This window comes from Oryzias latipes, chromosome 9, assembly GCF_053564925.1.
Source record: "Oryzias latipes strain Hd-rR chromosome 9, Olatipes_Hd-rR_3.1".
NCBI classification, from domain to species: Eukaryota; Metazoa; Chordata; class Actinopteri; order Beloniformes; family Adrianichthyidae; genus Oryzias; species Oryzias latipes.
Genome location: NC_136245.1, coordinates 33444762 through 33457933, shown reverse-complemented (window position 1 = coordinate 33457933; position 13172 = coordinate 33444762). Strand labels below are relative to the sequence as shown.

The 13172-nt window shown below is 41.6% G+C and overlaps 1 protein-coding gene across 14 annotated transcripts in view; it reads right to left on the bottom strand.

The window, feature by feature from the left end:
- kcnt1b (potassium sodium-activated channel subfamily T member 1b) overlaps positions 1-13172 on the bottom strand; it is a 67667-nt gene that overhangs the window by 14045 nt on the left and 40450 nt on the right. For all 14 annotated transcript variants that reach the window (XM_020705669.3, XM_020705680.3, XM_078953310.1 and 11 more), the window contains 14 exons: positions 11063-11137; positions 10730-10813; positions 9376-9470; positions 7527-7707; positions 7123-7287; positions 5999-6135; positions 5547-5610; positions 5190-5298; positions 5000-5108; positions 3948-4097; positions 3625-3860; positions 1936-2149; positions 361-466; positions 54-226 (listed from right to left, as the gene is read on the bottom strand). In XM_020705669.3, the coding sequence (XP_020561328.1) occupies positions 54-226; positions 361-466; positions 1936-2149; positions 3625-3860; positions 3948-4097; positions 5000-5108; positions 5190-5298; positions 5547-5610; positions 5999-6135; positions 7123-7287; positions 7527-7707; positions 9376-9470; positions 10730-10813; positions 11063-11137 (1898 nt within the window). The remainder of the gene's footprint in view (positions 1-53; positions 227-360; positions 467-1935; positions 2150-3624; positions 3861-3947; positions 4098-4999; positions 5109-5189; positions 5299-5546; positions 5611-5998; positions 6136-7122; positions 7288-7526; positions 7708-9375; positions 9471-10729; positions 10814-11062; positions 11138-13172) is intronic.

The window sequence follows — 13172 nt, the reverse complement described above, 5'->3', positions numbered from 1 at the left end:
TCACGGGTTAAAAAGGACAAAGATCAGGCTGAAAGAGTGGCCGACTGACTCACGGGTAGTCCAGCAGCAGCACGATGGGGTTGAGCTCCTTCCTGGGCCGATAATAAGCACGTAGAGGGACTATGAAGTTGTACAAACCATTTCCAGCCATCTCTGCAGACACTATAATCAGCTTATTCTTGAAGCCGTACGCCTTGGCATCCTCAAAGCTGTTATGTGTGCAGCCCTGCGTGGAGACAGAAATCATCAGTCTGGGAGTTTCTGTTGTCCTAAATAACTATCACTTTCTGCTTCATCTAGAAAAAAAATGATGGAGACAGGTGGGGTTATATAAATCTAACGCGTCCGTCTTTGACTCACCTTATCGAGGCGAAGGCAGCAGAAGGGAGCTTTCTGTGGAAGGAGGTGGCACAGCGTTGGAGAGCTGCCGATGTACGGGGAGTTTGGAGGGTAACCCTTCACAAACCTAGCAGGTTCAGAAACAGGATCACAATCACTTGCATGACCAAACAAGTTATTAAAATCTTGAGAGAAGGGATTGGCAGTCAGCAAAAACCGTTTGAGACCATTTTCCTTTGTGATTAGTTACATAAAGCTCAATAGAAATAAAGTTTGAGGGGAACTCAAGGAGCAGCTCTTAAATCACAGCACTGATAAGTGATCAGCTGCTTCTCACGGCCATCTTGTTAATGGGCGGGAACCGACACCGTTACGGTCAATCACTCCTCAGCAGCAGCAGATTTATGACTCTCCCCCTTTTCTACCTATCTTTTGTTGACAGAAACTCCATCTCATGCTCCGTTACGGCTCAGGCCATAATTCTGACTTTTATCTTTTAACTTTTGGATTGTGTTTTCTGTCTCTGTCTTCTTTTATATCTTTGTCTTTTTTCCCTGCAATCTTTCATTGCAGACGTTCCTTCATTGTACTGTCCATCTCATCCCATCGGCATGGCAGAATTAAAACCCTTATCTTCTATGAGACCCACCAAGCTGGCAAAGACCAGAGCTGACAGTTATTCTGTGTTTACACAGACGTTGGTTTCCGTAACGTTTGGTTATTTTTAGTAAAAAGTTGTTTTGTTTTTTTACTTCCATCACATTACTCCTGTTACTGGGGTCTTTGTGAGAGTTTTTAAAACATTTTTTTTTTTTTTTTTTACCTTCATGTTGCTTACACTGACAGTCTCATTAACAAACAAAATTTGCATCATTTGTATTTTATTGTTGCATTTTATTATTACAGTCCCTTCAATCAAATTTGAGTGAATCCTATTTCTAACTTTCACTACGTCACTTCACTCTAATGACACAAGTTCAACGGGAAACGTGTCTTTAAATAGTTGTAAAACTGGTTCTATGTTGTATTCTTTGATAATGTCACTGTCATGGCCAGCTACCATCCATTCACCACATGATGGCTCTGTGGGACTCTTTGTCCCTCTGCAGTTTCCTGCAGAGCGAGCCGTCATCGCCACTCAAGCAGAATGAAGATGACTCAAGCAGAATGTCCTGTGGTGGCTGAAGCTGGCAGATTAGGAGGATCATCAACATGTCCAGTGTTTCAAGAACTCCCTGATGTTGGGGACAGGTGCTGCTCAAAAGCATTTTTTGCTTTCAGTGATTTAATTTCACAAAAGCTGCAAAGAACAAGTTCAGAGATCCTCAGATCTCAACTGTTTCTGGTTAACTTAAAGAGCAGCGGTACAGAGAGGATGAAATGAGAAGTGCTGGCCCCCCACCCCACATCCATCACTGCCACTGTGCAGCTTACAGCATCATGACACCCTCATTCCATGCTTAGTTCAAAGCCATCCATCTCTCCCTCTACAACAACTGAGGCATGAAACAGGAGAGGTGAGCTCAGTCCCACTGAAAGCAGACAACATCCCCACATTAGAAACAGCTGAGCTCTGCGGAGCTCCTCGCCACTTACTCTGACCCTACAGAGCCTTCCTCGTCTGACTGGTTGGTCTCGTCCTCTGACTGATCGCTGAGTAGATCGCAGGGCAGAATGGCGGTGGAGTCTGCGATTTCAAGGACAGGTGCGATGCTGGGCCTTCTGCTTCCGGCGCCGTTCTCTGCAGGGACAGCCAGCTTGCTGCTCTCCTCTGGAGGATCGGGGTGCTGGAGATCGATGGCCACAGTCCCTACAAAAATGAAGCCCGACCAACCATCAGGCAGCAGCGGGTGACTTATAGGAAACCTCGTGCCATCGCAAGCCGATGTACATGTTAGGAAAGAGAGGATTTGTTCAGAATGTGTTTGGCTCCTGGGATGATATAAATGCAACCTCAGTTTTTCAAACTGTGCAGAAAAAAAAAGGTTCAAATGGTAAAAGCTTCAATTAGATTAGAGCGAGCGCCCCTTCCTGTTTCCAGGAAATGTAAAAGAGCAGTAATGATCCTAATGATTGTTTTCAGCCAATCTAGAAATGGTTACAAAATTATGTTTTAATAAAATGAATCTATTGCTCTGCAGCCAGAGAGCAGAAAGCATTTGCAACAAATGCCCTTTTTCTCAGGAGGTGACGGCCCGGCAAATTTACCTCAAAGCTAAACCACGCAATTCTGAGCAGAAACTCAGCAATTAGCTGAATTCATATGCAAGTTCTAATACATGGCAATTAGGAGTTTGAGCTAAGTTCAAACTTGTTCTGCAGCCATAAAACTTAGAAGCCCTGAAGTCATGGACTGGATAATGAACCGTCGGATGGCAGAGTGTCTGGAAATCCAGGACGATGCATTATGAGCCCCGTAACTGTGCAGGAAAATATTCAAATCGCTGCAGTGAATTGAGGTCAGAATGGAAGACAGTAAAAAATGCAGCACATCAGCCAAACCAAAGCCCAGATCTTAAAGCAAGGCTTTGTCACAAGGCGGGTTTGTTTTGTCATTTTGAGAAGAAAAACAAAACAAAAAGAAAGAAAAATTAATTAAAAATTACTATTAATACTAAGGTTCTGTGTGTTTCAGCAGAATCCTTTCTAAACAAAACATCAGATCAACTATAATTTGATGCAGACATATGTATTTACATCCACAGATATAGACATATCATGCATAATGCTGAAAAACAAGTTAATAATAGAGCACAATTCAACAATGTCAGCCAAAAAACAAGTCAGAAACAGACAGGTTACTCCAGGAAATGCATCTATTTTGCTTTTCTGACGTGTTATCAGAAAGCCTCAGTCACAACATCAAAATGATAAAAACGACGTCTGCTTATGCTATTGCTATGCAGGCGTGAGGAGTAAGCCACAGGCTGAGCGCTCTAACCGCGCTCATTCTACTAGACACAGGTTTTTACCTGAAGGACTCACCTGATGTTTTAATTTGAAACTTTCACTTTTCCTTGTGATATTACACTTCCTGTTTGCTCCGTCCTGATTATGTCAATTAATGTGTATTTCTAGGGCGACTGTGCTGCTTTGTCTGCTGTGTCTCTCCTTCAAAATATATCATTATTATTTGGGGATTCCAGAATTTAGTAACAATATGTTTTTTTCTTAATTGAAAACCTTTCTGGAATCCCACCACCTTTCCGATTTGCTCTTGTTTCTCCTCAGAGGAACTTCCTGTCGGATCTGGACTGCTTTTCTGCTGTTGTCGTTTAGTCTCACCCATACTGGCGATGATGCTGTGCACGGGCAGCCTGGAGGGGGCGTCATAGAGGCCAGTGCCAGGCAGACCCTTGCTGTTTTTCTCCTCCTGCTTGAAGATGAAGGCTGAGTTCTCCTCCTTGGTGATGTTGATGTAGTAGCAGGTGTCAGAGGCAGCCATGATGTGGCGCGGTCCTGGGTTCAGGAGGATGCTCTTGTTGTCCTCCCTCTTCACGCCGATCAAACAAACGCCATACCTGAACGGCCACGAGAACAGCTTCAGGCCTATCCTAATATTACGCTGGCATAGTTCTTTTTGGGAACTTGAGGGAGGACTGACTCACTTCTTGTGGGCATGAAAGGAGGCATATGTGAAGCTCTTTCCGTCGTACTCTCCGAAAAACTTGCTGTCAGCCAAGCGGATGTGGTAGACCTCGTTTCCAGAGCAGCGTCCGTACATCCTCTGCCACTGCTCCGGGGACAACTGCCCCTCTCTGGGAAAGCATCATCATAATATTTAATACTGACGTGTTAACAAACGTTCCTAAAAAAGACGATGTTCAAAATAGTTCCTGGTGTTTTGTTTTGAACAGATCCAGGATGTTTTTCCAGTGCAGACAGAAAGGAGCCCAGCCTCCTGCATTCATAGCAGCCTTTCACATTTCCCTACAGGCCATAACTGAAAAGTCCTCTGACCCACTTTTCTCCGGCAAAGATGAACGGAACAAAAAAAGCTTAGAGGTCAAAATATTTTTGGCAGTTTTTGTCGATGAAAACTGTCAGGCGATTCACGCTTCAATAAACACTAAACTGCTCTCATTTCTACAGAATACGCATTAAAATAAAAAAAAAACGGGGAAGGAAACCACTCAACGAGGTTGAGTTTGTCCTCAATGATGAACAAGATGCTCAGACACGTTCCCTAAACGCACAACTCCCCCTTTCATGGCTGTTAAACACGGATTCTCCCTTTGAGGAGGTTATTGTCATAACTCACCGTGCTGCACACTAGTTTACCTGCACAAAAAGCTGCTGCCTGCTAAATTTGCCGTTTTCACACAAACACACGGTCTGCAGTTCTTAATCAAGCACTCTGCTTTGATTAATGCCGGAAATTAAATTTGACCTTTTCAGACATCAACAAGCATTTTTATTTCATTTTTTTGCACAAGCCTGAAAACCTACCTGCTGTGAAGATACTAATGAAACATAAAAGCACTTTAGTGTTTGACATTTGTTAATGTCCTCGTTTTTAACACAAATCATGTGTTAGACGGGTTTATTTAAAATGGTTTGGGGCTAAAATAACATCTCGTTCGCTGCGGTCAACTTTGAATAAATATATTTATGGGTTGTGATTCATAAATACGTGTCCAGAACACTGTTGTGTACTTACTGCCCCCTGGAGGTGTGAACCAACAGGGTGACTAAGGTAGACGTGGCCGGACACACGCAGTTGAGGGCCAGCATGGCATATTTGAACTCCTCTTCACACACCACATGGTCTGTGGAAATGCAACAGAATCTTGAACAAAAAATCCTGGATGTTTTTATTTTTTACCTCTGAAGGTTTTTCATCGTCTCACCAGCAAACTTGACATGAAATTTGTTTTCAGGTTTGAGGATTTGGACGTAAAGAGGACAGTTTGGAGCGAAGTCCTTTGCTGCCCAGGCTCTCAGGATGGTCTGATGATCCTGTGGAAAAAATATCGCCTCATTACACTGACCCAGTGACTTGTTAATGCGTGGAAATTCAACTTTATGGGCCTTGACTTTTGTCTGTTAAATGAGCTCCATATTCAACAATTACAATACAATTCACATATCTCTAAATTCCTTGGCTAATAAGAAAATAATTGAAGCGTTAAGAGAAGTAGCACTGTATATTAAGTTTATATTGGAGTTTGCTTGTGATTAGATAAGACTGCATCCGCATGACTCACAGCGGCGGTTCTGTCGACCTCATTCCTGCTGCTCAGGATGAAGCAGGCCTCAGCGTCGTCCATCCTGAAAAATAAGGACAAACATAAACAGAACACATGTACGTTTGAGGGAAGGTTTTACTACCATTTACCGAAAATCATGATATCGTAGCAGAAAATCCATGAGGTAAACATCACAGTGAATGGAGTTACTGTCTGGTCATATTTACAAGTGACATTGAGAAAACTGGAGGTTGAAAGAAATTCCAGAATCATCCATCAAATCTCTTCCTTAGTCCAGGAAGTACAATTTAATTTCATTAGATAATCAATAAAAGTTCAACTCCTGTAGCACCTTGTAAAAAACTGCTTTATAGCGACTATGAGCTGCCAGGAGATCCTGCATCAAACCCATGAATAACCAGCATTTAAACCTTATGGTTCTGATTGTAAGGTCCAAAGCTTCTCCTCACTTGGCTCTCATCAGATCCTGGTCTTTCAGGGCAGATCCTTGCAGGTAGATGACCCTCTGGGACCACAGAGGAATCTGGAGAATACGCCGGACTTGAATATCTATCTCAGTTGGACACAGGATCACCACATAGTAATCCTGCAAAAAGGAGGAGATTATATTAAAAAACTTGTTTTGGGATTCTTTATTTAAAAAAAACATTGGTAAACTCAGAGCTACACAATAAATGAGATTTCCCCTCATCAGCACAGACAACAACAAAATAAAGAAAAAGTGAATATTTTAGTAGGGAGAAAACATAAATCCAGTTAAAGCAGCATTATATTGCTCACAGGCGCTACCCGCCTCCGTCTTTTAAAACCCTCACAGGTCTATGCAGTTCTAGAAGAATCTGCAAAAGTAAACTTTTGGATTTCCTTGGCAACTGTTGTTTTTTGTTTTCATTCTTGATATGTTCATATTTGATCTCATCTTGTTTCATTCAGCTTAAGCCAAGGATTCATGGAATACAAATCCAAAATATTCCAGTGAAAAATGTGTGAGCAACAGGGGAACGCCATTTTTCATTTCCACTAACGGCGTTGAAAATTTATATCATTTAAAACTGACATTTTTTTCCACAGTGGTTTCCCAGTGATGCTCAAAGAATAAGGAGGTGGTAAATCAAAATCCCTTGGAGGCGGTTAAATTTGTAGAAGGTGCTAAAGGTGATTCTTTTTTCAATTCAAGATAGGAGGCTCTCTGAGGTCAAAGGTCAAGGAAACTTTGGCTGTAGTTGTAGACGTAACCAGGTGTGAAATTCTGTGTATAACAAAAGTTGAAACAAAAGTTTTGTTTTGTGAAAATCACCAAATTTACCACAAAAATGCCCACCAAGACGTAAGTCTTCCTTTGGATATCCTCGCCGTGTGAGTTTTGGTTTCATTTGTTCAATTCTCCCTTTTTTAATGACAGTTTCTCAGTTTCTCTGGTGAGTTTTTCAGTTTGTGACTGAGGTGAAACTTTCACTCAAGGTGCGCAGTCAGAAAGCCTTTCAGTCCAGGACGGCTGCGGGACAGAATCATTCCTTTTGGAAAGGAGAAAACCTTTCATTTAAAAACCTAAAATGAAATGCTGCTGCAGCACCTGGAGTCTGGGATGAGCGTAGAACTCGTTGAGGAAGTCCATCAGCAGGTCGATCTTCAGGGAGCTGACGCACAACACCACGTGCTTTTCCGTCTGCGCCCGATGCCGGCTGTAGTTCCCTCCCAACTTCTGGCTTTCCATCCACAGGTACGCAAGCTCCTCAAACTGACAAAACAGTGAAATCAGGTAGAATAATTACTGTAAGGGTCATTTTTGATTTCTCACTATGTGTCTCTGCAGAAACAGCTAACTCTTCATCAACTCAGGAAGAGTTGACAGAACATTTCATTTGTAAACCAGCATGAATTTGACCGAACTCTGCAGCCAAAAACACCTCCGATTAGATTTCACATTTCCTGTTTTCTGGCACCAGCTCCAGGATTCTGGAGCTGGTGCATCCGTACCTGCAGTGGAAGGACCACCAGAGCGACACAGATGAGAATGACCACCAGCAGCTGTGAGGGCCAGATCTGTGGCGTGACATCTCCGTAGCCCACAGTGGAGAAAGTGACGATGCAGAAATAGAAAGAGTCAAACAGGGACAAGTTCTTCCCTGCTCTCTCCAGATGCTGGATCCCACAAGCTCTGCAGGAGAGAACACAACAGCAGATGGATTCACTGATATAACAAAAAACAAACAAACATGTATTTGTCATTGAGACATTTAGCTTTGATGGTTCAATTCCACCAAGAAGTCAATTCAGCAAAAGCGTCTCTTATTTTGAAGTGGCACGATTGATTGTTCCATTGGTTCCTTTTTTGCTGTGTGGAGTGATTCATTTGCGTTTCTTTTTCTGGACGCATTAGAGATTTAATGAAAAGCAGAGAACAGGGTTGTGTAACCAGACAGTGTGAAGACGAGGAGGACGAGGAGGTGGAGAGTGTTGGCTGGGATTCAAGAAGATAGACGAAGAACTACAGACAGGAAGGCATAAATTGTTTAACAAGATGGGAATCGATTAACAATGAAGAGCTGGTGAGAACGTCCATGTCCAGGGCCAAAGACCACAGTTAGGGGGGTCGACCCGTTTGGGTGCTGCAGTTTTTTGGGTTGAGCATCTTAAAGGGAACACATGTTGTTGTTGGATTCTTCCTGACATAACCCGTTATTTTATCCGGGCCGTGGACCGACACAGGGGGTCCTGTGGCTATATAGGTGGGCAGCAACACGAAGGGTTCATGTCCAAGAACCCAAACTGGATGAATCTCATGGCTCCCCTGGGAATCGAACCCTGATTTCCTGTGTTTAACCAGTTGAGACATCCAGCTTTCCAGCTGCATATTGTATATAAAATTATATGTCATATCGTTTCGTTCAGCCTAAGCCAAAGATTCATGTTCCACAATATTTCAGTAAAAAAACAGGGATTACTGTAAAGTAACAACAGATTACTTTTGTAATCTTGTCACGCCCATAGCCTCTCTCTCCTTCCTCACTGACTCCTCATAAAATACACATTTTGTGTCATAAATGATGTTATGTTTTTGAACTATGATACAAAACTAAACTAAACTAAACTAAAAATGGACGACAGTGTTATCCGCCGTGTTAACGCGCATCACAGCGCAGCCACATCACCTTAAAAATAAAATTAACATTTTTTTTTGAAGATTCAACTGAAGTTTTTATTTTGGAAAAGGAATTCCTGCATAGCTTAAGCCTTTTCTTCCATCTAACTGCACTGATTTGAAAAAAATAAAATAAAAATAGACTGTTCTGCGCTTGGACAAAGTGGACCAATATATTATTAAAACATGTCTACGATAAATAAAAAGATGAGGTACAGGTCTGTTATGAAGTTCATCACCAGGAATTAGTTCAAAAATCTGATTTCAATGATCAAGACCTCAAAGATAAATCTGTGAAGTGATTGTCCCTCACAGCAGAATCTGTCTGTAAAGTCGGCAGCAGAGCAGCAGCTACACCTGTAGGTGAGGTGCGTATCTGTTTGCTCACCTGCTCTGGAGGCCTCAGAATTATCTGTCATAGCAACTGGGCTCTGAGGAATCACTGACAAAAGCAATCTCCATGTAACTTTTAAACAATGAAATAAAAAGCAATTAAGACTAATCCTTTGAGACTGAATTTAAAGTTAATATGTCTGTTTATCTACTGATTTATGTGAGGTAACTCTTAATAAAAAACATGCAAAATGTTGCTTTTGGGGGGAATGACACTTGTGCCCCACCCCACTTCACTCCACTTTATCAGAGGGAGCTGCCATCACCCTGGGATAGCAGACGTTCACTCACCCTGTGAAAACCAGACACAGCAAGGTGCAGATGAGGATGAACACTTGATTGAACATGGCAGAGTGGGTCCTCTGGATGGCACGGTGGAAATCATTCTGGAGACATAGAAGAGATTGTTACGCAAGTCTTTTCATGATGCACAAACACAGCTTTACTTGGGTTATGAATCATTCAAATAAAACTCTACATTCGTAAAACGGAGGAAGAACACATTTAGTCTTTTGCTCGGACAAATTGGTCACATTGTGAGCTCCAAAGCTAATTAGTGGTCTCTCATCCTGGAGTTTACTGTCAGATACTTTGGGATCAGAGTATTTCCCACCATCCTGGCTCTCAAACATGATTTGACACTGAATTCCTGCGCTGACAGCTCCGAGCCATGTCAGCACTGCTTCAGTGACTTCACCTCTGCACCTTTCTCTGTGGGCACAATGAACCCCACACCTTCCATCCACTAAAACTAAGACAAAAATCACACACATTGGACTCCTAATAGTTTATTTTTACACCAAGAAGGCCAAAAGGCGCAGAGCTGGACGAACAAGAAGCTCATTTCATGGATCTCCTGGATGTGCAGTGGCTCACGACTCGTCTCCAGTCACACCTTATTACAGCAGCCATGTACTGCCTGCCTGCCTGCCTGCCTGCCACCTCCTCTCTGCTCGCTTCCAGATTCCTCCATCTGCCAACTAGCGCTCTGGCATGAATCTTTGCTCTGTCACGGCCTCATCTGAATCACAGCGAGAGCACATACTGCTCTGGTTGAACGCCGTCCAACTGCTGAGAATATCATGTAGCAACTATATTCCTCCAGAATTCATCAACTGGGCTTTGCTTCTGCGTTTTTTAAATTAGTCATTTTTTTTTTATTACTCTGCAAGTTATTAATCACAACTTTGTATTTACAAATGCACAGGTGCTGCATCTATTAGGTATTTTCATAATGTAGTGTCATCAATCTCAATAAAGATCAACCGACAATTTATTTACTCTATTAATGTTGGAGGTCTGCTGAATAATGTAAAGACAGGACCACTTTTTAGTCACCTGACAGCATCCTCCTTACCTCAGCCAGCTCACCTATTAAGCAGAAATTAAATGGTTTGAATTTGCTTTGACGATTAAATAATTAGACAACAGGCTAAAGTATTGGCCTGACCTCAAAAGGGCAAACATAAACTGCTGCAGATTTCCCTTTTTCTATTTTTCAAAAAGACGCATTTCTTCTGTAGGGATCAAAAGTACAGACTGCTCTTTAGTTTGAGGCATGAGTATCTGTTGTGGTTAAGTCTGTAAAAGCAGCAAGCACTCCCTCTGCTGTGTGTACTGTATTGAAGTGTAGCTGCAGACTCACAATCATGTTTTCCAGGGCACCTTTGGCAAGCCAGCAATTAAGAAATACAGGGACAAATATGTTTCTCAGTGGAGGCCAGAAGATCTAAATAAAGAAAAAAAGAAAAACAAGTCAGTGTAAGGAATGTTTAAATGAAGTTCAAAAGACAACATTTTAAATCCATAATTCATAGAATTACTAAGAGCAAATGCTCCTGTGTTTCTCTGTTGTTATTAGAGAATCAATAAAACTAAGTGGTTTACACACAACTGCATCGCTTTTTCACGTTGAAACAATTATAAGTGCTAAGGCTAACACGGCACTGACAAACTTTAAAATTACCCAAATACTCACGGTGATTATAAATGGCACGGTATTGATCATCTCCAATATGAAGGATATCTGGAAAAACTGCTCCCAAATGTTCCCCTGGAAGGAAGATTCAAGGCACTCAGCACAGGTTTACCGTCACGACTGTTGATGCTTTGGCAGAGGTTGTCATAGTTTTGTTTGTGTGTTAAATGGACTCAATCACAGAGTCTGACTGCTGCTCACAGTCATTAAAATGAATGAAACATTTGCTGCTTCTGCTGATGATTCTTGAAATATAAATCCACATAAGATGACTCATTTTTTTGATGAAAACTTTATTCATTGTTCATTGTTCTTGTGCATTTGTTGTTGTTTTCAAGGGTTTCCTTTAACGCTTGTGTAATCTTTGTTTCCACAATAACATGTTGTGTACATATTGCCCTCAGTGAGTAAAACTCAGACACTTTCTAACAACAAAGGAGCCAAACCTGTTTATCGTATAGGTGCAGCAGAACAATGAAGCCAAAGCCAAGTGGATGATCAGAGACTAAAGTGAATAAAAGTCAGTTTTCTGCTTACACCTATTCACAGCCTTAAAACAAAAATCAAATAGTTATTTTTAGCACAGGAAAAGACCTGACTCAGGATTCTTTTCTTTTTTTTTAACTTGTCCTGTCCAGCAGCTGAGCAAACAGATGAGAGCTGAAAGCCTTTTGTGTTGGACATATTTTACTTTTACAACAGGGGTTATGAATCTTATGATACACCAGATGTATATTTAAATAAACCCCTTTTGTAGTTTCAGCTAAACTTTATTCATGTTAATTATATTTGTAAAAATTTTTTTTTTTGGACCGGACGAAAAAGAAGAGGAAAGAAGAGAGAAGGATGACAGATAGGGGGGGGGGGGGGGGGGTAGAGGGGTGATTATAGTAGTGTAAGATGTTAGTTAGTAAGATGCATGAAAAATCTAAAATGGGCGGGGCCTGTCGACAAACACAAACGTTACAAACACACCTGTTGGCTCCAGAAGTCAAACAAGTCTACCTGGACATACTACCACTAACATTCACACAGGCCTACTTATGCATTCAGACCAACACATGTGAAACATTTCATTCAGTCACGCAAACTGTTTGTGCAAAGGTGAGATAGCACCTGAGCTCCAGTGAGTGTTTCTGTTCCTCTGGGGTGGATGATGGAATGGAAAAAGAAGGAGAGAACCCTGGGTCAGGATTCTTCCATTTTAACAATTGACTGTAAATGAGAATTGGACTGAGTGACTCCTCCCCCTTGGAATACCAAACAGGAAGTACCTGCTGACAGCAAGAAGCCAAAATCCCATAGACTTTTATAGAGAACAAAACAGCTGTTACTCAGTCATTCTTTTGGTTAGAATAACAATTTTGGATCTGATAATCATTGTTTTTTCTGTAGTTCAAGTTATTTAAGTTATAAACTGACCAATCAGATGTAGTTCAGTGTACAAATTGTTTGACAGAGCCCGCTTTCGAGTGGTAGGGGGTTTGGACTTCCAACAAGCTCACTCTGGATTGGATCGACTCAGACTGACTCACTGCTCACTGGTGACGTCTGGCTCCGGCATGGCGGCATCCATATTGCAAAAAAAATGGCAACTAAATTGGCTTCATTTGGTTGGAGATGGAAGTAAACCATTTTCTATGGATGATGTCACACTCAGTCACTCACTCCAGTTCTCCTATACAGTCAATAGCTTTAACTGGTGATGGAGAATTTAGTTTTATTTTTTCAAATAAACCCTAATTCATGAGGGAAGACGCATCTTCTTGTCAAGATCAACCTTTAGGGTCTAATTGCCTTGTAGAACAGAATCCTATCATCTGTATGGCAGAACTAGACATGGTGAGGATCTATAAACTAAGAAAAAACATCTGCTAAGACACTTTACAGAGAAAATTTAAATTTGTTTTGTGAAATGAGTGAAGGTTTTGTTTCATTCCTTCAGGTTGCATCTTTTGATGCAGCATCTTTTAAATCTCCTGACTGCTGCTCCCTTCTCCTCGCTGATGCTCATGTAGACTGATGCTGGACTTTTCTGTGACATTTCTCTTCCTGTAGCTATTAAATTCCCCAAATAGGGTTCTGCTCCAACCAGCCTTGTTCCTGAATC